Below are 26,983 nucleotides of genomic sequence, written 5' to 3' on the forward strand. Positions count from 1 at the left end.
GCTTGCCACTGACTGACTGTGAAGAAACTGGGATGAATTATATTGTGTTGTTGTGTGACTTCGCCGTGAAATACACTTACCAACCCCTTTAGGTCCAATAGGTTTCATCTGTAAAACCCTCAGCTAAATCCTCAGTAGCTATGCGACTGAGCAGCAAGGCTTGCACAGAGGAACAAGGGTGAAGCGTTTAAACAGCACCAAAACAATTGCAAAAGAAATCGACATGACACAATAAATCAAACACCAATTTATAAATATAGACTGTATTTTTATAAGAATTCAGACACTAGAACGAAAAAGTTATACTGGAGAGATCAATTAAACATGCACCATTTTATGCTCAGAGCACATGGACATAGTCTTGTTTAGCAGGGCTCAATGCATTTCCTTCATTACATCAGTACCTAGCAGTCAAAATGAGGGCAAAAAGTCAGGGTAAACCTGCAAATATTCTGTTTCCTTACACTGAGCATTAAGTCATGCTCACCCTGAGTGATGGCTTGTCTTTTTTTATTTTCTTTTTTTTTTTGGCACATACAAGCTTTATTGGGCATTTTGAAAGAGTGCATATAGTTAAAAAAACAAAAAACTCATAACAATGACATATGAACAAGTTATAATCCAAAGCAAGAAAGAATAGTATAAAAGCAATAATTTCAACTCAGCAAAGTCCAACATATCTCAAAATATATACAGCGAAACAACATTTGAAACGTATAGTAAATAACATTTCATATAATTTTGGAATTTCTAATTAAAGGGGGAGGGATAAAAAGGAGAAGGACAATCTAAAACTGATAGTTTCAGGGAAAAAGGCTAAGAAAAAAAGAAATCGGCCAAAACAAGGACGTAATCAGGGATCATGGAGGTTTACAAGCCCTAACAGTTCTAATGTTGATTGTGTTGTGATTTGATATAAAGTAACGGTAACCATAACATGTCTCTTTTGATGGCTATTCGCAGTGTGGGTGAATGAGGAGTGTCCAATCTATAATGATGACAAGTTCCACCAAGTAAAAAATATATATCGTTAGGGTTCTTCCAATTAGAGGTAATAACTTGAAAGGCCATCGCCAGGAGACGATCGACCAACATTCCTTTAACCTTGTTACCTGACCAAATGTCCGAACAACCACCGAGAAAAACATGAACAATGCTAGAAGGTGTGGTGATAGAAATCAGTTGGGGCAGTTTGTGCCAAACCTGCTTCCAAAAGGAGAAGACATTTGGACATAAGAAGAAAGTCCGCACAGGAAGCCTTGCAATTCCAACTGTTATTAGCCAATAGTGTTATTTTGAAAAGGGAGCCTTGACCTCAATAGAAAAATCATGGGGAGGAGGGTGAGTGTTGGGGGATTGAGAAGGAATCTAGGCATGGTCTGACGTTTTGTCTAAGAGTATGTAGGAGGATGACCTATTTAGCTCGATACGACATAGGAATACAAAAGCGTTAGTGTAATTCTTCGGTGAAAGGAATTGATTATCCTGAATGAGCTGAGATAGTGATATAAGGCCATTGGTCAAACAAGGAGACCATTTAAGAACCTTATGAGCTATAGTGATATTGGGATCAGCTGCGGACCGCGCAGGTAACAGCGGTGGGGCCGGGTAGGGGGGTATATCGAAGGACGATGCTGAGGGGAAATTATTTAATTTTCCCTCAGTATCGTCCTTCGAAATACCCCGAGCCCCACCGCTATTGCCTGCACAGATCAATAAAGTTTGAGGAATGCCAAATTGGGTGGGAGGTGAAGTACCTAATGAAGACCAAATCTGCTTAAGGGTAAAAGCAGAATGATATTTAGTAAAATTAGGAAAATGACTACACCAGATGATGGTATTTAGATAGTAAACCATCAATCAATCTGAAAAAAGTAATAGGTAGTCGAAGAGGAAGCATTCGTAAATAAAAGTTGATAGGCAAGGACATTATTTTACTCATATCGAATCTACCCCACTATGAAAGTTATAAAGGGGACCACTGAGCTGACAAGGTACAAATCTTATGTTTTAAAGTCTCCGTATTTGCTTTGACAGTCTCCTTAAAAGAGGGAGGAGTAAAAAAATATCCGAAACATTTAATTTTAGAAGCGTTCCAAAGAAATCCAGCATTTCAAAACGTATCTTTTAGATAAAATGTATTGTCATTACCTCAGATTTCTCGATGTTAGGTCGATAGCCAGAAACAGCAGAACAGCAAGATAAAAGCTGATGAAATTCAGGAACTGAAGCATAAGGATTGGAAATATAGAGTAAAATATCGTCATCGTATGCAGTAAATTTAATGTGAGATCTTCGAATAGATTCTAAAAATGGTTAAAAAACGAGATTAAAAAGTATTGGTAATAAGGGGCAGCCCTGTCTGGTTCCTTTGGTAAGGGGATATTTAAACTCAAACCATTAGTGAAAACTGATGTGGACGAAGAAGTGTAAAGAATTTTAACATACTGGGGAAATCTGGGTCCAAATCCGTACCCTTTAAGGGCTCTGAACATAAAGTGCCAGTTAACGCGGTCAAACGCCTTCTCGGCATCCAAGGTAGGGAGGTTTTGTAACGGGAAGCCCCGTGAATATTCAAAAAGGTGCGGGAATTGTCAGAAATGTTACGCCCTTTGACAAAGCCAGACTGTTCGATACTGACAAGTGTGGGAATTAGATAATTGGCAAGAAGGGCCAGAATATTGGAGAAACGAAAATTGCAATTTGTATTGATGAGGGATATTGGCCTATAATTTTTGCATTCTGCCAAGTCCTTATCTTTTTTCGGAATTAGAAAAATAGCTTGAGAGAAAGAACTGATGGTGGTATCGTAGGTTAAAATATCCTGTACGATTGTAAAAAGTTTGAATCTTTCAATAACGAGAATACCACAGACTCGCCATAATTGCGATGTGAGGGGGTGCTTCATTTAAATAAAAAAATAAAAAATTATATTGTGTATATTATATATCGATTGAGACTGTTCCTGTAGTTGCCCTAACCCCAGGAAAGATGTCTACAGTTTTATGTTGCACATTGGTTGCTACTTTGCATGTTGAAGTGCAGGGTATGGGCTTTCCCATCCCCTTCCGCCCGGATGTATCCGTATGAATTAAGTCTGCTTATTATACATAACGTCCTGGTAGATGCAGAAAAAAGGAAGCGGGAAAGGCCGAGCTGGTCGAATGTGCTGTTGACAAGTGGGTGGCGTGCCTATGTGTGGGGGTGGCTGTATATCCATTCTTTGTTTCCCTTGTTTGCAGTGAGCTATATCAGGTCTTTCGGGGCAGATTCTAGTCTGTGAAGGATGCTCCAGATGCCTTAGGTAGGGAGACTGATGGCTTGGTAGAAAAGGTACTAGTCTTGCAGGATGTTCATACTAGTTGGAGAAATAGATTTCCCAGAATGTACTCTGGATGCAAGAATCCTTCAAGAGGTCTCTATGTGTACTTTCATTTATTCCAAGTATTTACATCCTCAGAACCTGAACAAATTCAGGTGTCTGTGTGTACACAAGTGAGTGACTTGGTTCTTTTCACCAGGAGACTCGATCATAAAGGCTGATGCAGTGCAAATGTCTTGCAGAGTATATTTTTGAAGCTGGATTTTGTATTAGAAATAAGAACAGGTCATAGAGCTATCATGATTTTTTACACCCTTAGAAGTGTTGTAATGCCCAGTATACTGAAGCCAAGTGCTTTTTAGGCAAGTAGCATGCTACTCTGGAGCCCAAGGTTAGTGGGTAATAGTGATTAAATATTGATTATGTACTTGCAAGAAAAAAAAACATTGCATGCATTTACTCCAGTTACTTTGTGATAGATTGATATCAGATCATTATGATCATTAGTGGGGGCTGTGTGGTTTCAGGTGAGTAGTTGGTGAAATGGATAGGCTGGCGGAGATTAGGTAATGTTAGGTTGCAGGGATAGGGTTTTCAAGCAGATGAGGCTGTGATCTATGGAATGAGGTGTCCGCCTTTTGCAGAGTTGCAATAAAAGAGATTAAGGCAGACAGACAGCAGGCTATATTCAAAAATAGAAAGCATGCAGAGGATGGAAGGCAAGAAGAGGGCACTCTGAAGAAAAGAAGAATCAAACCGAAAGGAATCAAGCGAAAGTCAAGTTCTGGTTTTTCATGCAGGGTTTTAGGAGTATAGTGGGAAATGGCTCTCTGAGATAGCAAGCAATCTAAGGATGTAAGCTGTAGAAGGCATTCTGAGGACGTAGGCTATAAAAAGAAGAAAAAACCTTGTACAATGTCTTCCATATCTGAGGCGACAGCTTAAAACATTCAACTTTGAGTGTACACAACACTTAAACATTAAGAGTCTAGCATGCTTTGTGCCAACCTAATGACAGCCCATTTTGAACATTGTCTGGAGTATGCCAACCTTGGTAAAGGGTCTGTACGCTGTACAAGAGTAGTTGGTGTGGAAAAAACAAAGTGTAATTATTTATTTTTTACTCACTAAAATGAGTTATTTGACATTGCCTGGGACCGTCTCCTCAGTGCACAATCTGATATTACACCTGTTTTGTTACCTACTCCCATTCTAGGTTGTTTTTATGGCTCAGCAGTGTAACCACTGATGATAAAGGTTCTTAAGCTAACATCCCAAGTGTATGTTGTGAATGTGGCCAGTGTTGTATATGCATTGTAAATAATAAATAATATATTGCATTGTACGAATAAGGGAAGCCAAGCAATGAGGCCTGTGGGTTCTGTTTTGAAATCCCCTGGCCTTTTCCTATGCCCTCGGTGGAGGTGATTTTGTTTCCCCGGATAGTGTAAGTATATTACTGACAATGCTGAAGCAGAAGGGAGGAAACCTAGTCACTGAGGGTGGAGACATAAGAGACAGGGCTACTATGCACTCAAAACAATGGTCCGGAGGTTTGGGGAAAAATAAACACTAAAACCTGGAGAGTGGGGACATCCTTTAACAAGACAAGGATAAAGGTATATATCCTCCCTGTATAACACTTGAGAATCTCTCAAGAGCAAAGGCCCTTGAAAACGCGGACAAAACTTACGTGCCACACCTATACTCCACTCCTAAGGAAGTGGGAAAACAAAAAAAATCTGTGTATAAATATATATGCGTGTGTGTATATGTATGTATATATATATATATATATATGTATATATGTGTGTATATATATATATATATATATATATATATATATATATATATATATATATATATATATATATATATATATATATATATATATATATATATATATATATATATATATATATATATATACACACTTAAAAAACCATAGGTTTCACACACGTTATAGTTAGATGGACATTTCCCTCGTAAAAAAACAATGAAATTCCCCCGTTAGTTAGTGCAGGCAACTATAACTCACGCGACCGCAATCCTCTGCTGATGACGTCAGATATTACATCACTGTATTTAGACACCTATTTACCCATGTCGTCTTCCATTAATCTTTAGCTATACATATATTACAAATATTTATTTTTCAGAAAGACACCTATGTAATCAGTGATGTAATATCTGACGTCATCAGCAGAGGATTGCGGTCGCGTGAGTTCTAGTTGCCTGGACTAACTATAACGGTAGAATTTCATTGTTTTTTTACGAGGGAAATGTCCAGCTAACTATAACATGTGTGAAACCTATGGTTTTTTAAGTGAATTTGCAAGGTTTTTTAAATGCTAATTCCTAACTATAACGTGTGTGAAACCTATGGTTTTTTAAGTGAATTTGTACGGTTTTTTAAATATTAAGTTATGTATTTATAAAAAAAAAAAATTTCAGGTTTTTCACCTTGCGCGCACGGTGAAGAACCTGAACGCACCGTGCGCCCACGATGCGTTGTGCGTGCCGTGCGCGTACGGTGCGCGCAACACGCGCTTTTCCGCAAAAAAAAGTTTTTTTCACCCTGCGGGGTCCTTCAGTGACCCCCTGACAAAGGCTAGGGGGTCAGGAACTGTCCACCCTGCCCCCTTTTCACGTTCTCCACCTTTGGTTTTCACTGCCTCAGACTGCGAGAGACAAAATGGCGGCCGACACTTCCTGATTTCGACCGATTCGAATGTTTACTGACATCCAACAACCAATCAGAATTGCGCTCGCGCACGGCAACGTGCGCATACGGTATGCTTACTGTACGCGCGCGGTGCGCGCCTATAGATATTTATGTACTTTTAACTGCAATTTTCTCAGGAACTAATGAACAGATTGACTCCAGATATGCAAAAGGCACATCCCTGGCCTGAGGACTACCTCTTTGCCAAATTTAAAGTAATTCTGTTCAGCCGTTTGGGCTGTACCTTGGACTAAAGGTCCCTATGGAAAATTGCATGGGAAAAACGCGTTTTGGGACCCCCCTTTTTTCTCGGCCCCCGCTTGACTAATCCCCCGGAGACTTTAAGGGTAGGAGCGGAGCGCCCCACCTATTTTGAAAATTTCGCGAGGATTCATCAATCGGCGCCAAAGTTATTCCAAATAGAATGTTGCGGATTTCCTATGGAAACACGGTCCTAACTATAACTATCTACTGGCGACCGCCAGTAGATAATGTGTGTGTGCGTGTGTGTGTGTGTGTGTGTATGTATATGTGTATATATATATATATATATATGAATGAAGTTCGCCACCAACACCAGTCATTCAAGGACCAAAGGACGAAAGCGGACCACCAAAGTCTGTGCAATTTCCAATTTATTCCAAGCCAAGCAAATCCGCCATTACGCGTTTCAACCCCCAATCGGGTCTTGATCATATATATCTATCTATCCTGCTCCTCTTGGTTGCCTTCATGAAACTGCACTCTTAGAACGGGTGATCGCTCGGTCCGGCGGTGGCAAACCGCTTAAATCTCTCGCTCCACTGTCACAATAACAGTAAGGACCAGCACTCGCGTTGGTGTATAATCCAGATCAGGATTTAATAACATGCACTTAAATTATACAAACAGACGTTTAGTGGAAAGCCACCTACCCCCGGTGAGATCAGGCTCAAGTTTACAGGACTTTCATGGCTCCTTCCCATGTGGGAGGTACAAGACCTGTATTAACAGTAGGAGAGTGACCTCGTACCTAGTCAGAGGTTCCCGTAAGGAAAGAAAAATATCTAAATTCGTTACCTGTGCCACAACCGATGTGGTTTGTCTGGTATGCCAATGCAGTTTACGCTACGTGGGCAGTACCATACATCCGGTTAAAACCCGAGTCCTGGAACATCAACGGGTGATTACAAACAAGGATGCTAACTATCCCGAGGCAACCCACTTCGCAAGCCATGATAGGAGCAATAGGGCACTCCCCCAATTCTTTTACCTAGACTGTGCCCCCAATGACATCAGCGGAGAAGATCGAGAGAAAAAACAATGACGTCTGAAGTCGAGATATATTATCGATCTCCAGACGAAGTCCCCAGGCGGTCTAAACCGGGGGAGGAGCTGATGACACACTTGTAAAGAATTACAACAAACAAATGATGGACTGAATGCTGACAATGCAGACATTCTCCCCCAGTCAAGAGATCTGGGTTAAATCCATCGTTCTTTTGCCCACTACGCCACCCCAGTTCAGACATGGCCATATGCAAATCAGTCTTGACCCTGTGCCTCATGGGAACAGTCCAGCCCGAACTGCCAAGCCATGTCTACCCTGGACCGGAATCAAGCATCCTAGGACCGGTTTCTGGCTATCAGCCGTCATCAGCCAGGATAGCTTGACTCCAGTGGCGTAGTGAGCACGGGTCCCACGTCTGGGAATACCCATCCCACTTAGGGCGAAAAGCGTTACAACAAACAAATGATGGACGGAATGCTGACAATGCAGACATTCTCCCCCAGTCAAGAGATCTGGGTTAAATCTATCGTTCTTTTGCCCACTACGCCACCCCAGTTCAGACATGGCCATATGCAAATCAGTCTTGACCCTGTGCCTCATGGGAACAGTCCAGCCCGAACTGCCAAGCCATGTCTTCCCTGGACCGGAATCAAGCATCCGGTCCTAGGATGCTTGTTTCCAGTCCAGGGAGAACCTGGCTTGGCAGTTCGGCCTGGACTGTTCCCATGAGGCACAGGGTCAAGACTGATTTGCATATGGCTGGGTTCAAACTGGAAAGGCATGGTGAGCAAAAAAACGATGGATTTAGGCCCAGATCTCTGTACTGGGGTGAATGTATGACATTGTTCTGCATTCTGTCCATCAACTGTTGTTTTTACACTTGTAAAGAAAGCACTGAGCAAGAACCGAGCACTGTTTTAATAAAGGAGTACCGAGTAATCTGAGGTCATATAGCGCTAGTAGTTGGGATCATCTCATGGGAGCAAGGATCAAGGTGGTCCGTAAGAGCATTCAGCCAAGGCCCATTCAGGGCGGTATAATATGAGAAGACATGCAGATATAGAACAGTTTTGTATGCCCAATCAGGGCATGACAAAGGGTAAATGTTATTATTATAATTAACATGGCACGTCACTTGTTAGAGGTACGGACCTATCGATATGACATGAAATTAAAAGCTCCGAATGATCTCCCATAGGTAACAAACTTGTATGGCAGAGTAGACTTGATGAATTTGTCTCCTTTTTGTTTTTGTATATAGAATAATAATGTATATGAAATGAAACAACCATCATAAGATTATGAAAAGAAAAATGACAAGATGGAATGGTTTCTTGTGGATAGATTTTATGAGCAATTTTGCATATTTAAAGATGGCGCATTTTTAAAAGTGAATGAATTGCCCTTCTTTAGTTTTGTTAATTTACAATACTATATGTATGTCTGTTTCTATGGCGCCCGTCGACACTGACGAAGGCTTATGCTGAAACGCGTCTGTTTGTATAATTTAAGTGCATGTTATTAAATCCTGATCTGGATTATACACCAACGCGAGTGCTGGTCCTTACTGTTATTGTGACAGTGGAGCGAGATATATTCACTAAAAAAACAACAGGTTTCTGGGACGTTCTAGTTAGTTGGACATTTCACTCGTACAAAACCAGTGAAATGCGTCCGTTATAATTAGTTCAGCTAACTATAACTCGCGCCCCCCGCAATGCACTGCTGGTGATGTCACATATTACATCATTCATGACATGGTCAGTGACATCACTGACGAAAGTCTAGGACCTTTTTAGGCCTTTAGTGTAGGGCTGAAACATGTTGGTGAAACAGAAGAACTCTGAATTACTTAGAGCCCTGGCCATATTTTATATTTTTATCATGGCCATTCACCCAAGGAGTGGCTGAGGTATTTTTATCTTGAAGTTACGCCCCCGAATTAATATTCTCCATAGAGCTCCCTGGATTACGATTAGGCCCACCCGGGCTGTGATGAAGCATGCCACTGTTATTGGGTGAGGGATATACATATATAATATACTAATAACTTCTGTATCTCATCAGTTTTTCGCAGCCTAACTACTCATTCCCATCTGCCCTGGTGGCTCAAACTTATTTTCTTTTGGTGAACGCTGCAATATCTTCTCTGTTTATATTATCTTTTCCTCTAAACACCTAATATTTCTATATTTTACTACTAAACAGGCAGTGACAATTACAGTGACCTTGACGTTAAAAGGGGCTTAATTTGAATGGTGCAGCAGGTGCAGTGGAACCAGGACAAAAAGCTCTGGGGACCCAACTAAAAACAGATCAATGCTAAAGTTTACTACAAAACAGACAGTCACTAGTGCAGTTATCTAGCAGGCACGAGGGTCATGATTACAATGGTGCAGCAGGTGCAGGGGCACTGGGACCAAAATGTTCACGTATACCACTAAAAACCTAATATTGCTATATTTTACTACTAAACAGGCAGTCACACGTGCAGTTAGCTTGCAGGCACTAGGGTCATGATTTGATTGGTGCGGCAGGTGCAGTGGCACCGGGGCCAAAAGTTGTCAAAATTCCTCTAAACACCAAATATCTTTTATTACTAGCCAGACATTCATAAGAGCAGTTATCTAGCAGGCACTAGGGCCATGATCTCCATACTGCAGCAAGTACAGTGGCACCAGGACCAAAGGCTCTAGGCACCCCACTAAACACCAATTATTGCTCTATTTTACAACTAAAGAGGCAGTCACAGTGCAGGTTTCTTTCAGGCACTAGGGTCATGATTTGAATGGTGCGGCAGATGCAGTGGCACCGGGCCCAGAAGTTGTTGAACTTTTATTCCTACGTTAAGGCTGCTCAGCGTTTACTTATACTTATCTTCCACTGGCTGCAAGCATTTAAAATGTGCTTTTTTAATTCTGCTTTTGTGGGTGGAACTGTTAACTAATTTTCACATTCTTTGATATTGTTCCTCTAATAAAGTTTCATTATTTTTTTTAGTACGTTATGTAGTATAAACCCAAATGAAGTGATTGCAGTGCTTTACATGAGCACTCTCTGTGGTGCTCTGAAGGGATGTTTTAACCTCCTTTATCCGTTGGGACAGTTTCTGTATAACATCACAGCACCAGAAAACTGCTGCAGAGTCTTGGATTGTAAACATGGTCATGCGCCTGTTCTAAAAGTATTCCTCGAATTCTGTGATTGCAGCCTGTTTCTTTTACTAGCCGGAAAAGGAAGCTGTGTAGTTTCAAGAGCAGTGAATTCGAAAATTCCAGTTGCTGGCCATTGTTGTTGCATTGCGTCAAAGCTTGTCTTTGTGAGTAAGCATGTTTAGTGGCTGTGTGGGATTTATGCTGCTGTTGTTTTTTTACAGAAGGTATCTAATATTTTGGAATACTTTTCAATAAAAAAAAAATTTTTTTTTGCTTTGGTGAGAGTTCTCCTCATTTTTTTTTTACCACTGAGCGTTTAGCTTAGTAAGCAGGTAGGTAGAAAGACTGACTTTTTTTCAGGCTGGTCTTTACTATGTAGATTGTATTGTTCTAGCACAAAAAGCACAAGTTACTACTTGTGTAACAATATATCTGTAACAGACATTAGTGATTGATTCCTTACCTTAGAATACCCCCAGGCGACAGACTGGATCCGGAAAGTTTTGCTAGCAGTACCCCTGCGTGTCAGTAGGTGGCGTCGTGCCACTCCGCGTCCGTCGCTGGCGTCGTAAGCGCCGAGAAGACATCACGGAGACTACTTGGGCGCCACCCATGCGCGCTGACGTCAGTTCTGTACACTACTTTCCGTGCCAGTAACGCAGAGCCATGCAAGAAACTGACCACTGGTACCAAGAAAGTAGGGCCCTGAAAATGATGACCTTAACCCTAGAATCAGTTCGCAGAACGGAGAGGATGGGTGGGGCGGTAAGGAATCTATCACTAACTAATGTCTCTTACAAATATATCGTTACACAAGTAGTAACTTGTGCATCTGAAAGAGACACGTTAGTGATCGATTCCTTACCTTAGAATAGATACCCCAGCAATACCAACCCCGGTGGTGGGTCTGCGAACAGGATTACACCAGAAAGTCACGGAGAACAGAACAGCCAAAGAAGCCGTCTCTCCGGACTTGACTGTGAAGGCAGTAATGCTTGGTAAACGTGTGCAGCGAGGCCCACATAGCTGCCAGACAAATGTCCTGCAAGGGAACGCCGCGTCCCAAGGCAGTAGTGGCTGCCGTTGCCCTGGTAGAATGGGCACGCAGCCCCACAGGAGGCTCCTTCTTAGCCAACGAGTAACAAGCTTTGATGCACAGAACGACCCACCGGGAGATGGTGCGCTTGTGCACGGCCCGACCTTTTTTGGCACCCACGTAGTCAACAAAGAGCTGGTCATCCACCCGGAACTGATGTGTGTGCTTCAGATAGAACGAGAGCGCACGTTTTGGGTCCAGACGGTGGAGCCTCTCTTCCCCTTTCGAAGGATTCAAAGGCAGAAAGAAGGTGGGCAAAGTGATGGTCTACCTGATGTGGAAGGGCGTGACAACCTTTGGCAAAAAAAGACGGGTCCTTAAAACCACCTTGCCCGGATGAACAGAAAGGAAAGGAGGTTTGGAAGAATGAGCCTGGACCTCACTCACTCTTCTGGCAAGGATGATAGCTACCAGGAAAGCCATCTTAAGAGTGAGACGCAAAGGACCGGTATGAAGGGGCTCGAAGGGAGTGGCACATCAGATATATCAAGACAAGGTTTAAGTCCCACTGAGGCATGAAGAACGGCACGGGAGGAAACGTGTGCGTAATGCCTTTTAGGAAACGGTTAACAATCTGGGACTTAAAAAGAGAAGGCTGATCTGGAAGCCATAAAAAGGCGGAGATGGCCAAAAGATAACCTCTGATAGTGCCCAGAGTAGAGCCCTGCTGGGCCAAAGAAAGAAGGAACAGAAGGACTTCGGAAAGAGGGGCAGAAAGGGGATCCACAGCCTTAGCTGTGCACCATGCCACAAACTTGTTCCACCGGCAGGCGTATACCGTCTTAGTGGAGGGACGCCTGGCAGCCAGAATGACATCAGACATCGGCCCTCCATCTCCACGAATGGAGGTGGAGGCTGGTCAGTTTTGGGTGGAGGACCGTCCCCTGCTGCTGCGACAGAAGATCCTCCCGAAGAGGCAGTCGGATCGGTCGCCATGCTGAGTAGCTCGGGACACCAGTATCTTCGTGCCCCAATCCAGAGCCACAAGGATAACTTGGGCCCGGTTGCGCAGAATCTTCTTTAGCACTCTGGGCAGAAGTGGTATATGCGGAAAGGCGTACAATAGACCGGAACTCCACTCGCAACGAAAAGCGTCGCCTAGCGAGTGCCGCCTTGGAAATTCCAACGTGCAGAACTGAAGACATTGCGCATTCTCTTCGGTGGCGAATAAATCTAACCAAGGCTCTCCCCACTGCTGAAAGAGACCTTGCACCACTTCTGAGTGAAGACGCCATTCGTGATCCATCAAGCACCGGCGGCTGAGTTCGTCCGCCCTGGCGTTCAGAGAAACTGCCAGGTGTTGAACCATCAAGGTGATGCCTTGATGTTCCAGCCATGTCCAGAGGCGCAGAGCCTCCTGACATAGGGTCCAGGACCCCACCCCGCCTTGTTTGTTGCAATACCACATGGCGGTGGTGTTGTCCGTGAACACCTGCACCACACTTCCCCAGACAGGGGAAAGGAATGCCTTCAGTGCAAGTCGGATCGCCCGAAGCTCCAACAGATTGATATGGAGCCAGGACTCCGCCGGAGACCAGAAGCCTCTGCTCTTCGCCTCTCCCAAGTGGCCTCCCCATCCCAGGAGGAACGCATTCGTCACCACTGTGTGCTCTGGTTGGGGAAGGAATCTGCCATTGACCCAATCGCGATTCGTGAGCCACCACTGCAACTACTGTGCAGTGCCCTCCGAGATCTGGACATGATCGGACAGGTTGCCCTGATGCTGTGCCCACTGGAACTTAAGGTCCCACTGCAAGCCCGCATATGCCATCTGGCATGTTGCACAAGCAGGAGGCCATCAGGCCCAGGAGCCGGAGGGTCATCCAGACCGAAACCCGGGACAGAGGCTGAAAGATCGGAATCATAGCCTGAATATCCCGGACTCGCTGCTTGGGAGGATAAACCCGAAACCGCATCAAATCCAGAACCGCTCTGATGAAGGGGAGCTTCTGAGAGGGACTCAGATGCGACTTCGGCACGTTGATGGAGAACCCCAGCAAATGCAGGAGGTCGCCGTAGTCTGAAGGTGGGAGACGACTGCCTAGGGCGAGCCCACCTTCAACAACCAATCATCGAGGTAGGGGAAGACTGACACCCCTAACCTGCGCAGATGAGCTGCGACCACTGCCATCACTTTCGTGAACACCCGAGGGGCGCTGATAAGGCCAAAAAGGAGCACGGCAAACTGAAAATGCTCCGGGTCTACCGTGAACCACAGGTAACGCCGGTGGCACGGCAGGACAGAGATGTGAAAATATGCATCCTGCAAGTCCAACGCTACCATCCAGTCTCCAGGGTCGAGGGCAACCAAGACCTGAGCCAGAGTCAGCATTTTGAACTTCTCCTTCCGGAGGAAGCGATTGACGTTCTGGAGGTCCAAGATGGGGCGCAGGCCCCCTTTGTCCTTGTTGGGGACCAAAAAGTAGTGGGAAGAACAACCACTCCCTACTTCCGGCCCAAGAATGCTGGAGAAGTACCAAGTGATCTCCTGTCATGCTGTGGCACCGAGGTGGCATGGCTGGAGGGGAGGACTGAAAGGGAAGGGAGTAACCCCTGCGGATGATCTGCAACACCTACTTGTCCGATGTGATATCACGCCAGTGGAGGAGGTGGTGACGTACCCTGCCACCCACCAGCATGGGGTGCTCCACAAAGCTCGGATTAAGAAGGTTTAAAGGTAGAAGCAGCGGGGGCGGAGGTGGATTGACCCCCATGCTGATTCCCAGACCCGCCCCTGCAGAAACTGCGGCCGCGCTGAGGCTGGTTCTGCACAGGTTTGCTGAAGGAACGTGCCTGGGCGCCTCTGCCGTGGCCACGAAAGGAACGAAAACCAGGAGTGGCCAGGCTTTTGGTGGAAAGACCCAAGGACTTAGCCGTGGCCCGCGAGTCCTTAAAACGCTCCAAAGCACTGTCTGCCTTCTCGCCAAACAGGCGAGCGCCATCAAAGGGCATGTCCATGAGCGAGCTTTGGACATCTGGCGAGAACCCGGTAGATCTCAACCAGGCGTGGCGACGAAGCGACAGTCGTAGAAATCACCCTGCCCAGTGAGTCCGTGGTGTCCAAACCACAACGAATGGCGAACTTAGCAGCATCCTTACCCTCAGCAACAGCTTGGGACAGCACAGCGCGGGTCTCCTCAGAACACTGAAGCAACACCTGCACAACTGTATCCCACACCGCGTGGGAATAGCAGCTCAATAAGCAGGCCGTGTTCACTGACCGCAGCCCCAAGCTGGCCGAAGAGAACAACCGCTTAATGAACTGCTCCAGCTTCTTAGAGTCCTTATCCGGCAGAGCCGTGGTAAAGGCACTCTGTGACGTCGAGGCTTGGATGACCAGGCTCTCAGGCGTAGGATGAGTGGTCAGAAAAGTGGGGTCACCAGGTGCCGGGCGATGACGCCTGGCGACATTCTTATCCACTGGGGCCCCTGTGGCTGGCCGCGACCAAGTGCCCAACAAAACGTCAGTGAGGGTGTCGTTAAAAGGGAGCAGGTGCTCCGACAAAGTGGACGCCGTCTGGAGCACCTCAGTCAGGAGATTAGTTTTGAGAGCCACCGTAGGAAGATCGAGGTTGAGGACCTCAGCTGCCCGACGGAGCACCATCGTGTTTGAGGCGCTCTCCTCCATGGTAGGCGGGGGAAAGGCAAACCCCGGGTCAGAAGAGACATCGAGGTCGCCGGCATCCTCCAAGTCGTTCACCCATTCCTGCTCGGAGTCACACTGACGGGCAAGAGGGTCCTCGGACCCCTCCCAGTCGTCCTCCACCTCTGTCGCATGGGGAACAGACTGCGGCGGCAGAGCCGGAGAAGGAACATACGGTGTTGGAAACGGCGCTGGGAATGGCGCCGAGACGGCGCTGCGTCCCAATGCGGATCCCATGTAGGAACAAAATGGTCCTGGAACCGATTCAAGGGTGGGACAAACTGCGGCGCAGAGGGTGGCGCTGGGGCCGGAGCCGGCAGCGCTGGACCTTGTGGCGCTGGTGCCAGAGCCAACGGCGCAGGATCCTGTGGCGCTGAAGCTGGATCCGCCGGCGGCCCCACAGGATCCGGATCGCGGGGACCGAAGGCGCGCTGGCGGGAGACCGAGGCCTAAAGAAGCGGTCCATGGTTACAAGAAATTCTTGCACCTGTTCGGGAGTAGAGGCAAACATCGTTGGGGTCCGCCACCGACATATTGCGACGGCAGGCCCCACAAGACTTAAATCCAGGCAGCCCTACGTGCACCAAGGAGAAAGGGAGACAAAGTCTCAAAAAGGTCAGTCAAAAAGAGACTAATGTAGGTGCTCTAACTGGATCTGCGCTTGCTGGCGCGGAAAAAGAAATAACTGACGTCAGCGCACATGGGTGGCGCTTAAGTAGTCTCCGTGACGTCGTCTTGGCGCTTACGTCACCAGCGACGGACGCGGAGCCGCACAACGCCACCTACTGACGTACAGGGGTACTGCTAGCAAAACTTTCCGGATCCAGTCTGACGCCTGGGGATATTCTAAGGTAAGGAATCTATCACTAACTTGTCTCTTTCAGATACATGGTACATCGTTTGCTGTATTTTCTGTTGGCCACATGAATAAGCAACGTGGTAATTGAGAGATAATCTGTAAACTGAAGCAGGAGTTATTTCCGAATAGTGTGAATTTTGCTGTTCATCTTTCTGTGAATGTAAAATGCATTAATATTTATTTGCATACTTTTAACGCATGGTAGTTTAGCTTAATTATTGCTAAAAAGGGTTTGAGTCCTCCAAAGTAATTTAAACAGCTCCTTGCATTTTCGTTGTTATATAATATAAAGATCATCAACTGCACATTCTTGAGAGGCAAAAGCTTTGTCTAATTTAGCTCACTTTACACCTGGTATCCTAGCTGAATCCCTAAAAAGGGTTTGAGTTGCCCAAAGTAATTTAAACAGCCTCCTGTATTTTCAAGTGATATAATCTAAAAAAAAACACCAACTGCACCAAATGTACATTCTTAAAACAGGCAAAGAATTTATCTAGCAGGCACTAGAGTCATGATTTCAATGGTGCAGCAGATGCAGTGGCACTGGGCTGCTTATAACAAATGCCTTAAAGAAATATAGTATTTGTTATAACATACAAACTTCAAAGTATATAGCATAATAATTGAAAATGTCAGTGTAAATGTTTAAATAAAGAAAAATTGTAAATTAAAAGGAACACAATGACAGTGCAAGTGCAAATATTTACTATATGCTCATTATTGTTTCAGAGTTTATTTTCAATAATAAAACAAATGATGCCGTGCAGAGTAAAAAACAAATTTGTACGAAAAATCTGTAATAAAAAAACTTGCCCATCTCATTAAAACGATAATCTCACTTTCAGTGTTTCTTTCACTTGTATTGAACAAGTGCTCAAATGCTCATTTGAAAAATTTAAAGTTAATTTTCATTGTTTGTTAACAATAGACAATAGCCTAACAGCACATTGTCATCTAGTTTTCATAATCTTGTTTTTTTTATTTGCAAAAACAGCACTTTTGCTGTACTTGTATGGTTTTTAATCAACCCTTTAACTATTCCCCCCCATAGCTGCACCACTTTCAAGCCTACTTATCAGGTACATGTTTTTATATCTTTGTCCTCCACCATTTACCTAATCTTCTCACTTTATAACACCACTAGTAACAGCACAATATATTGCCTCTGTACATAAACCAGTCATAAAACTTTAACAGACGTTCTGTAACTTATATTGAACAACTACTCAAGCTAGTGCATACAACAACAAAAAGCTATTAATCACATAGGTGAAACCTAATGTATTTACTAATGCTTGTTGAGAGTAGTCCCTGAATAATTTTCCTGTAACACTGCAATTGGTGGATGGGTGAAAGGAGAGAACGTGGGTGTGTCTTTGTTGTTCAGAGTGTGAAGGATCCTTTAGGGGAGACCAGCCTTTTGTTTCTTTCCTGATCACTGTAATCTTGGTTGTTCATAGCCAGGCGCAGTTAGCTCACACCTCTTTGTGCCTTTGTTGTGGGTGCTCCGGGCTAGAGATTACTCTTTGTGAGGTGCATCACTAAGTAGAAAGGCTGTGTCTGCAGGACAGCCTAGAGAGGCACTTAAAAAGGGAAGCCACCCAAACCAGTTCTGTGTATCATACATGACAGCATTTGGGAACAATTGATGTAGTGTATTAAGCCACAACTTAAGGGTGTCCTTCAGCAGACTTTTGCCTAGCACTGCATACTGCATTTAGACTCTTCTCTAAGCGCTTTTGGCAGTATGGAGAAGCTAGTGATCTGAATGGACCAGGGAATCATGCTAGGATGGCAGACAAGTGTAACTGCCAATAGTGCTTTATTTTTACACTCTATTGTACAGTGCCATACACTGCAGCTTCAAGGCGCTTGGCTCAGCACCAGAGTACATGCTGAGAAATCTGAGTCGTGAGGAGTGACCTTTGTGGCAGCCGTGCATCAGTCACGCACTTATTCTGAGGCGTGAAAATTCGAAAGCCAGTGGTAACAGCTCGGTTTTCACGAGCCCCTTGAGCCTAAGGTAGCTCAGTGGGTTCAGGCCGTAGATGTGGTTTCAGATGTTAGTCTTCCAGGGCGCCTTCAGAACCCTCTCCAGAACCATCTCAGTCACCTGCATAACTCCTTTGCCTTAACTAAACATCCGCGTTCCCCTGTATTCTTTTAGGAGGCTGCTCTTTTTTCCTCACACCTACGAATCGACGTATTTTTCAGTTTTGACGTGGTGTCAAGGCCGTTACTTTTACCGCCCTTTGGAGTTTCTGCCATCCTGCTTCACCCATTGGTGTGCAACTGTTCCGTCACACCACACCTGCACACTGATGCAGCCACTATGTTTGGAAATGGACTTTAAACCCCCTCCTAAAATGTGCACCTGCATACACAAGCAAGGGCAGCCATTTTTTTGCTTTTAATATTTTGACATCTTTCAAAGGGTCACCTCTGCTTGCCCACGTGGGTGCACGCATGCGGGCCTTTAAAAAAAAAAAGTGTGTGTGTGTGCATATGTGTGTGTGTGTGGATATATATATATATGTGTGTGTGTGTGTGTGTGTGTGTGTGTGTGTGTGTGTGTATATATATATATATATATATATATATATATATATATATATATATATATATATATATATATATATATATATATATAATTATTTTTAAACGCATTAACAACATTGGTCACAGTAATAGGCTTGCAGCCAACACCAGGTTGAGCGGCTTTGCCAGTGCTTCATAAAAGTTTCGGCCTGGTGTCTGGCTATTTTTTTAATTTGTAGTTTTATAAACCTTTAACTGCACCCAACCAGAAAGCCCGCTTTCTTCTTTGAGAGTAAATGTTTATCACACAGTTCGTGCTTTACTTTCAGGACAATTCGGACGTTGTTTTGGACTCGTCTGCGCTCTCGACAGAAAACGGGAAAACGAGCAGGTTTCCCAAACCGCAGCTGGAGATACAGTTCACGCCCCTGACGCCCAACAAAATGGAGGTCAAGCACCAGGGCAGCGCCTCGCCCGTGACTGTCAAGATCAACCGGCCCCCGAGGAAGCGGAAGAGCCACGAGATGGAAGAGGTAATCACTGCACGTGCCTGCCTGCGTTTACTCTTGCAGTGTCACTTGGTGTACACGGAGTAGAGTGAATGATGCCGTTTTAGCGCAGAGCTATCATATTATTTAAAAGTGGAACTGTTCATTGCTTCCCATGGTACTTCGACGTTTGAAAGGCTTCCGCTTCTCTTCAGTCATCGTAAATTCGGCTTGGAAATGTTTTGACAGTGGTGCATGCTGTTTTCATAACCTAGTTGATTAGCCAGCTGCAAAAAGTGTAAGTAGTTGCCACAGAAGCAGTTCACGGGCATGGTGGGAGCCTATAGCCGATCTCACATTAAAAGCAATAGGCTTCTACTTTCAAGCTGATGTTTATACACAAGCACAGTACTGCAAGAGATCATGTGTTCTGTCTGTGTGCCCTTGGTGAAGGGCCGGTGGCAGTGTACGAATGGCCACTGTATTGGCCCTTTTTTAGGTAAATACACAGCGATTCTAGTCTCCGCCAGTACTTGTTTTATATGAATATGTGAAATGACTTTACTGTTCTATCCTAGAGGAGAATAAGATAGCCTTCTTCTGAAAGTTAGAAAATATCCCTTTTTCGACCACGATCCCCTAGATCTCTTTGTTTCCTCTGTAGCCTATACAACGATTGCTACCAAAGGTAAGTAACTTTTTTTTCCGATTGATACTTCCAACTGCAGAGAGATTGCTTACCTTAAAACATCCTCGGGCGGCAGACTGTATCTAGAGATTTTTGATAGCAGGGCTCCGTACGACACTAGGTGTCATTTTGCGGTTCTGTGCTGGCTCCATCCCACACCAGAAGTGACAGTGCAGCAACCTATAGGTTCCCTCCTTGTGCGCGGACGTCCTTTCCTTTCTTTCCATGCCATCCAATGCAGATCGAGAACACTGCTCCAGAATTTGTTGGGTTTTCCAACACCTTCCAAACATTTTGCTGTTCTAGGGATCAGTGTCCCTTCCACAGGACATGATTCTATCTGTGCCGTGGCTACAGAAAGTAGCTGGTGGTGACAGATCTGTACGAGGTGTTTTTTTGGTGCCTGGGCTCAGGCCACAACTCTACGCCTTGTGATAAGTGCACCCTCAAGCACCCAAACACTATTCGAGACCTGGACGCAAGCTGTATGTCACTGAGCACAAAAAGACAACTGTATTCGCGCAGCTCCCATTCCAAGTCAAGGCCAAGACTCTGCCCTAGTCACAGGGCTGCTCCCCCAACCGGTCTGTTCCTCTTCAAAGTCTTCTGGTAAGTCCAAGCCCTAACACAAGCATAAAAAACGCAATATGACTCTACCCCATCCTGCCACTCTAGCTCCAAGGGAAAGGTATGAGGGTCATTATGTAAGTCACACTCCGAGGTCACCGGTTATTGAGCCAATCCCTCTACTGGTTCTGACAAATCCAGAGTTCCCTAGCCTGTCGTCAACCCAGCAGCAGATCAAGCTCTTCGAAGAGGCTATGTTGCAAATATTCAGTGTGCTTTTGTCAGGTTACCATCGATGGGTCCCTCCCTATCACTGCCTATCCCGTTACCAGGCCCATGCCAACTCCTGTGCAGACGTCTCCTCCAGCCCCACAAACCACTCTGGTTCCAGCCATCCTGATGATCTAGTGCCGACACCCACATCTGACCCCAAACTGACATCAACTGGAGTTTGACTGATTTCACTCTACAGTATTACAAAAGTGCAACCGGTTGTCATACAGCCTGTTTATTACCCACTGCATCTACTGTGCCATAGCTATCTCCAGCAACTCCATTATCATTTTGATTCTGACTATGACCCTGTTCCAGAGAAGGGTCACCCCAGGATGTTGAAAAGAGAGGGATCTCTCTCTCCCCTCCCACCCTATCCCCATAGCACTGATGATGGCCTATACCTTAATTTATAGAATGCCATTGGGCATGACTTGTCTCCTGAGACAGAGCTTAACACTCGACTTGGGCCACCGATGGAAGAGATAGTGTCTCATTCGCAGTAGTGGTTCATAGTGCAGCGAGGTGCTAGAGTTATGGTTGCCCTCCATTTAGACTAAAAAGTTTTGATAGAAAGCAGCCAGGGCCACAACATCTGATCCTTTACAGGCAGTTAGCTCAGTGTTATAGACTGGCACCTGATGACCCAGATTTTCTCACCAAGCACCCCACTCCATAGAGCCTTAATGCACAGGCTTCGAACAGTAAAATTAATCCAAATTCCTTTCCCACCCTTCGGCTAGATAGAGGATCTAAAAGGATTGATGCCTTTGGCAAATTTATATTTTCTTCAGCCAGTCTGACAATGTGGTCTGTAAATGCAGTCTGTTGGGCCAATAAGCCTGTACTCTTTGGGGCATGGCCAGTGAGATCTTGCAGATAGATGATCAGCAAGACATGGACAAATATATAATCTCATCCAGCTTGGATACCACAGATTGCCTCGACAGGGAGGTTAATACTAGTGTGCCCCCTCCTGGATATGCCTGTATGAGGTGCACTAGGTTCTCTATTGATGTGCAGGCGTCGCTGATGGGCATTCCCTTTGGGTACCTCCTCTTGGGTGAGAATGCATACTCCTCTTTGGAGCTCTTTAAAGATGGTAGAGCTACAGTGCTTTCTTTGGGGCTGTTTGCACCAGTTGAACAATTCACACACCATTTCCAGAAATTTTGGGTCTGCTGCAGAGGGCTGGCATATCGACAGCGACAACCTTCCCAACCAGTATTGCAACAGACGGCACAGTCCTTTTGGGGATGGTGTTCCAGCAGACAGAGGGGTGGCATGTTAGTTTCTCTATCACATGGTCCTGAAAAAGGATGGGGGCCTAAGGCCTATCTTGGATCTCTGTCCCTCAATGCCTTCCTATAGAAGGACAGATTCAAAATGCTCTCTTTGGCCCAGATCCTATCTGTTCTGGACCTGGGCGACTGATTGGTGTCCTTGGACTTGCAGGACGCGTTTTTTCATATACCTGTCCTGCAGTCCTAAATGCACTACCTGCGAATCAATGTGAGCTGGCAGCATTTTATGTTTGCCGTGTTCTCCTTTGGCCTCAACCATGGCCCTTAATATTCACAAAAGTGATGACGGTGGGCACTGCCCATCTTTGGAGGTCAGGAGTTGTACTGTTGAACCACGAATACTGGCTGCTGAAAACCGGCTAGATGCACTCAGTCGTGGACTACCTCTGGGCGACTGTGGACCTTTTGACATCATTAGGTTTCAGCATAAACGAGCCGCAGTCCTACCTGATTCCCTCTCAGAAGCTTCCATTCATCGGGACAGTCCTGGATATGGTGGAGTCAATGGCTCTTCCTCCACAGCAGAAAGTCCTGGACATTCAGCCTAGAATCATGATTTTTAGGCTTTGCCCTGGATCAGTGAGGGTGGTTTGAGACTTCATGGCCTCTAAGCATCTTGCTACTCCTGGTCAATAATGTCACGTTATACATGCATGCCCCCTAGTGGAACTTAAAGTCTGAGTTGGCTCAGCATCAAGGTAACTGTCTGTCATTTTCAAGGCCTCTGAGGAAGAAGCTCCATTTCTGCAGTGGCGGCTGATTGACCACAGTTTGTCCAGTGGAAGACCCCTCTCCCTCCTCCACTCAAAGCTGCTGGTAGTGACAGATGCATCAGGGCTTAGTTGTGAAGAGAGGTTTCATCTGGGGTTGTGGAGATCAGAGGGCTCTAGTACCCAGTGGAGTGCCAGCTCCATATCAGTCTGCTGGAGCCGCTGTCCATTTGGCCCTGGAAAACTCCCACATCCATAAATAGGAGATTGGTCCAGATTCTTATGGACAACACCAACGGTATGTGGTAGTGCAACCCAGCACAGCAGGGCAAAGCAGGATCCTGTGCTGGGAGGCTTTGCATCTCTGGAGGTGGCTGGAATGTCAGAGCATCTTTCTTGTTGCCAGCCACCTTGCGGGGTCTCTGAATACCAGAGCTGACTAACTGAGCAGGCGTCTTCTGGTATATAATAAGTTGCAGCTGCATCCGTAGTGTCAATGGTTATCTCATAAATGTAATGAGATAATCTTTGACACTAAGGCTGAATTTTGGCTTATCATTGCACTTGATGCATTGGCTTACATTCTCTCGAATTGACTTTGTTTATACCTTGCTCAAACTTGGAACACAAGACTTTATTCTAGCGTGACTTTGAATGGTATAATCCACATGAGAAGTGTTATTTCTGCCAACTGTACTCATTTACCGTGGAACCTCAGGGCTCCGAGGATCAAGTTTGTGGACTCTCTACTAGCTTTGGACATATATCGTGCACACACTAATTAATACTAGAGCCTTGTAAAAATCGTGTTGTACGATGAAACGTGTCGGCTGTCGTGTAATCTTGCACTATACAAGAAACAGAACAAATTATTTAAGTGTATGGCACCATCAGTTTCTCCGTCTGCAGTCTATTTTACCAGTTTGGACCCGTCTTTCTGACGGACTATCTACTTTTTCTATGTGTGGTGCTCTGGACAATTGTATATTCTTGGTATCTGGGAATTTTTCTGGATACACTTTACTCTACTGGGTGTCGTAATGTTATCTGTTTTCATTGAGAACACGCCTACTATGTATAATTGTGGACTTTTGCCTTGAAGACTGTGTTTGGGCCAGCATTTCTCATTGGCCATTGTCACCTTCTTAATCCTTTTGTTTGTATTACCTTTAACCCAGTAACGGCTTGCTCGCATTGTTTCCTGACCTTGAAAACGGTCTTCCGCATTATGATCACATAGGCGTGTCACATGAGTGAGCTGCAGGCATTGTTGCTGCAGTGGTTCTACACTACGTTGTTTCCATACAAATTGGTGCTGAGGACTCAAGTGACCTTTCTACAAAAAGTTGTGACTCCCTTCCACGTTGAGCAATCCATCACTCTGCCTCTGGAGGAGAGGCTGCAGTGGGTGGGTCAAAAACAGACCATAAGCCTTTATATAGATTGTCATAAGGATCATCTTGTGGACAATCGCTTTTTTGTTGGGTTCTCGGGTTCAATGAAAGGGAAGGTTGTGAAGAAGAGAACCCTGTCAATGTTGATAGTCTTCTTCATTAGGATCTGCTTAGCAATGGCCAAGAAAATAAATGCCTCCTGAAGGTCCGTGAACCCATTCCACCAGGTCCAAGGCAGTTGGCATAAAGGGTGCCTTTTCTTAACATCGGCCAGGTTGCTACCTGGGTGTCAGTGCATTCTTTTACGAAGCATTACTTCCGAATTAGCTAGGTTCAGCAGAAAGAACTGCTCACCAATTTTGTATGCATGGAAGAGCACTGCCGTGAATAAATCTCTGGATCCAGTCTGGCACCTGAGGGTGAGGAACCTGTCGTTAGATTTAGCATCCACCCTAAAGCATTACCAAAGGTAAGTTGCTTGTTTGTTATTAATCTGCTAATATGAATTATCTAAACAGTAGGCGTGGCAGACCCCAGGTTAAGTCCTGGTTCGGTAAAGTGCACAGTGTAATTTATGAACATAACTTTGCCAAACAAAATTCAGTTTTCTAAGAGACGTGAGCGGGAGAATTAAAACTTCTAGACAAAAAGAAAAGCCACAGTGGTAGGGACAAATTGCGCAGAGAAATGTTATATTCGTTCTAAGTGTAAAAGAGAACCCTTGCTACTAGGTTAACAATACGACAACCACTAATGCCGTTTTCTCGGTAAACCAAGTCTACCCCAAACATCAACAGTTTTTGAAACCGAGCAATAGGGTTCTAAAGTGAAGTCCAAGTAATGGTGATAGTGCACAACAAAAAGAATATTTTCCAAATTGATTTCAGTTGTTCAAGTCTTGTCTTTTATTCTTTGACAGAGCTTCTTCGGTGTGAGCCCCCTGTCAGCCAACACGTGTTTCGTCCTGACTATGTTACGTCATGGACTTCATCAGGGCTGCAGGCAAACAAAAGTATATAATAACCAAAATACATAAGCATATATCGCTAATCAAAATTCATACATCTAAATTGACATAGTGAGCTGTAGTCTTGAGAATACAGTTTATGATGCTGATTAGCCTAATAGGTATAAATGGTGATCGGAGCAAAAATTATGATATAGTGTGTTCACCGAAGAGTAGAAAATATACCGTGATTATAGGAAAGGAAGTGAAACGCCAGAAGGGGAATGATTTGGTAGAAAAGAACCTGATAACAAACCAATCGTAGTGAAGAAAGAAAAAACAAGGCTATATAAGCCATAAAGACGAAACCATTATCTTAACTACTAATCTCCTAGGTAACGGCAAAGAATTCCATGAATTTATAATAACCACCAAGTGTATTCTTACTGTTTATGACAGTACCACTGTGTTGAATCGTAAAGAAATATAAACTCACCTATATAAAGTTTGATCAAGGGCTTTAACTATTAGGTCCAGAAACCTAATGTTGCATTCATGAGCTAAAATTGATAAACAAAAAAATATCGACTTGAATTATTCTGATCCAATTGGATTTCCTTGTTAGGCGCTAGCTTAAATATACAAAAAAAAAAAAAAAAAAAAAAAAAAAAAAAAAGCGTACCGGTAGTTTCCAGCAAGTGGACTTAATTCGAATTCTTCACGTTTTACCGATCTGTAGTATTCCGCACTATTAATTGGTCATTATTCCCTAAAGTAATGAGAAATACCAGACGATAGTATACTTGTCTGATAATAGTATGGACACAAATATGAAATGACTATCGTCAAATAGTAAGTAAATTTATGGTAATCTCAACAACAAACAGCCAAGAGAGAACCTGATATCAATATGGTATCTTTGACGTGTTTAGTATCCTGTCACATAAACACGAAGCAAATTAGTAAGCCCTATTGAGCTCATATGCCTTGTCCAACTAGACTTATTACTCCAGGCGGTAAATAAACCATATATAATAAATTCTAGTGTGAACAGCGCTTACCTATAAGTGTTCAGACCGGTCCTGTATCTTCACATTTACCGATCAGTAGTATTCCGCACTAGTAATTAGATATGTTCCCTGAAGTAAAAAAATATACCAGACTGTAACATGCTTATCTAATAATAACACGGACTCTAAAATGAAATAACTATCGTCATTTGTCAGTAAAATAAGTTTATCTAGTCAGCAAGCTGCCAAGAGAGAACCTGATATCGATATGGTGTCTTACCCGTGTTGGGTATCCTATCACATAATCGCGAAGCAAATAGTGAGCCCCGTTAAGCTCCTATGCCATGTCCAACTGCATTTATCATTTCTAGCAGTCAATATACCATATATTATCAAATCTTATGTAAACAGCGCTTACCTAAAAGTATTCAGACCGGTCTTGTATCGCGACCGCGTATCATTGTGTCGGCGTCTGCAATCGGCGCCATCTTAGATTGGGAATAAGTAGTCCAATTAGATAACGGACTAACACGTACTGCTCTCATGTCCCCGCTGAGCGCCATCTTAAAATGGTTAATTTTCAACCTGAATCTCAATAGACTAATGTCATTAACTCGGCGTCAACAACGAGCGCCTTCTTGTGTTGGGATAAGTAGTCCAATTAATTGACGGACCAAAAATTACTATTATTGTGTCTCCATTGAGCGCCATATCAAAAACGGATAATCTAGATAATATATAAAGAAAATAAGGACCTGCTATAAAAACACTATACTATATAATTAATCTTTTTCTTTCCTACTCTTTGCAGCTGCTGGCTACCTGTACTTCGGATTATTATTAAATTAGAGTCATCGCGTCAACACGAAAGTTTCTACGTGACGCGCCCTATTTCATGTAGTGTCAATGTCTTTTAACAATAAAATATTGAGTGCTCTCTAATAGGTTAACATTCAACTAATGAGAGGTTAGACACACCATCTAAAGTTATTATC

General features: G+C 44.3%; 1 protein-coding gene across 1 annotated transcript in view; it reads left to right on the forward strand.

The window, feature by feature from the left end:
- KIF20B (kinesin family member 20B) overlaps positions 1-26,983 on the forward strand; it is a 556,993-nt gene that overhangs the window by 452,536 nt on the left and 77,474 nt on the right. Inside the window, exon 30 of the mRNA XM_085621389.1 lies at positions 18,938-19,141. Coding sequence (XP_085477515.1) covers positions 18,938-19,141 — 204 coding nt within the window. The remainder of the gene's footprint in view (positions 1-18,937; positions 19,142-26,983) is intronic.

The sequence above is a fragment of the Triturus cristatus genome, chromosome 1_2 (assembly GCF_964204655.1).
Source record: "Triturus cristatus chromosome 1_2, aTriCri1.1, whole genome shotgun sequence".
NCBI classification, from domain to species: Eukaryota; Metazoa; Chordata; class Amphibia; order Caudata; family Salamandridae; genus Triturus; species Triturus cristatus.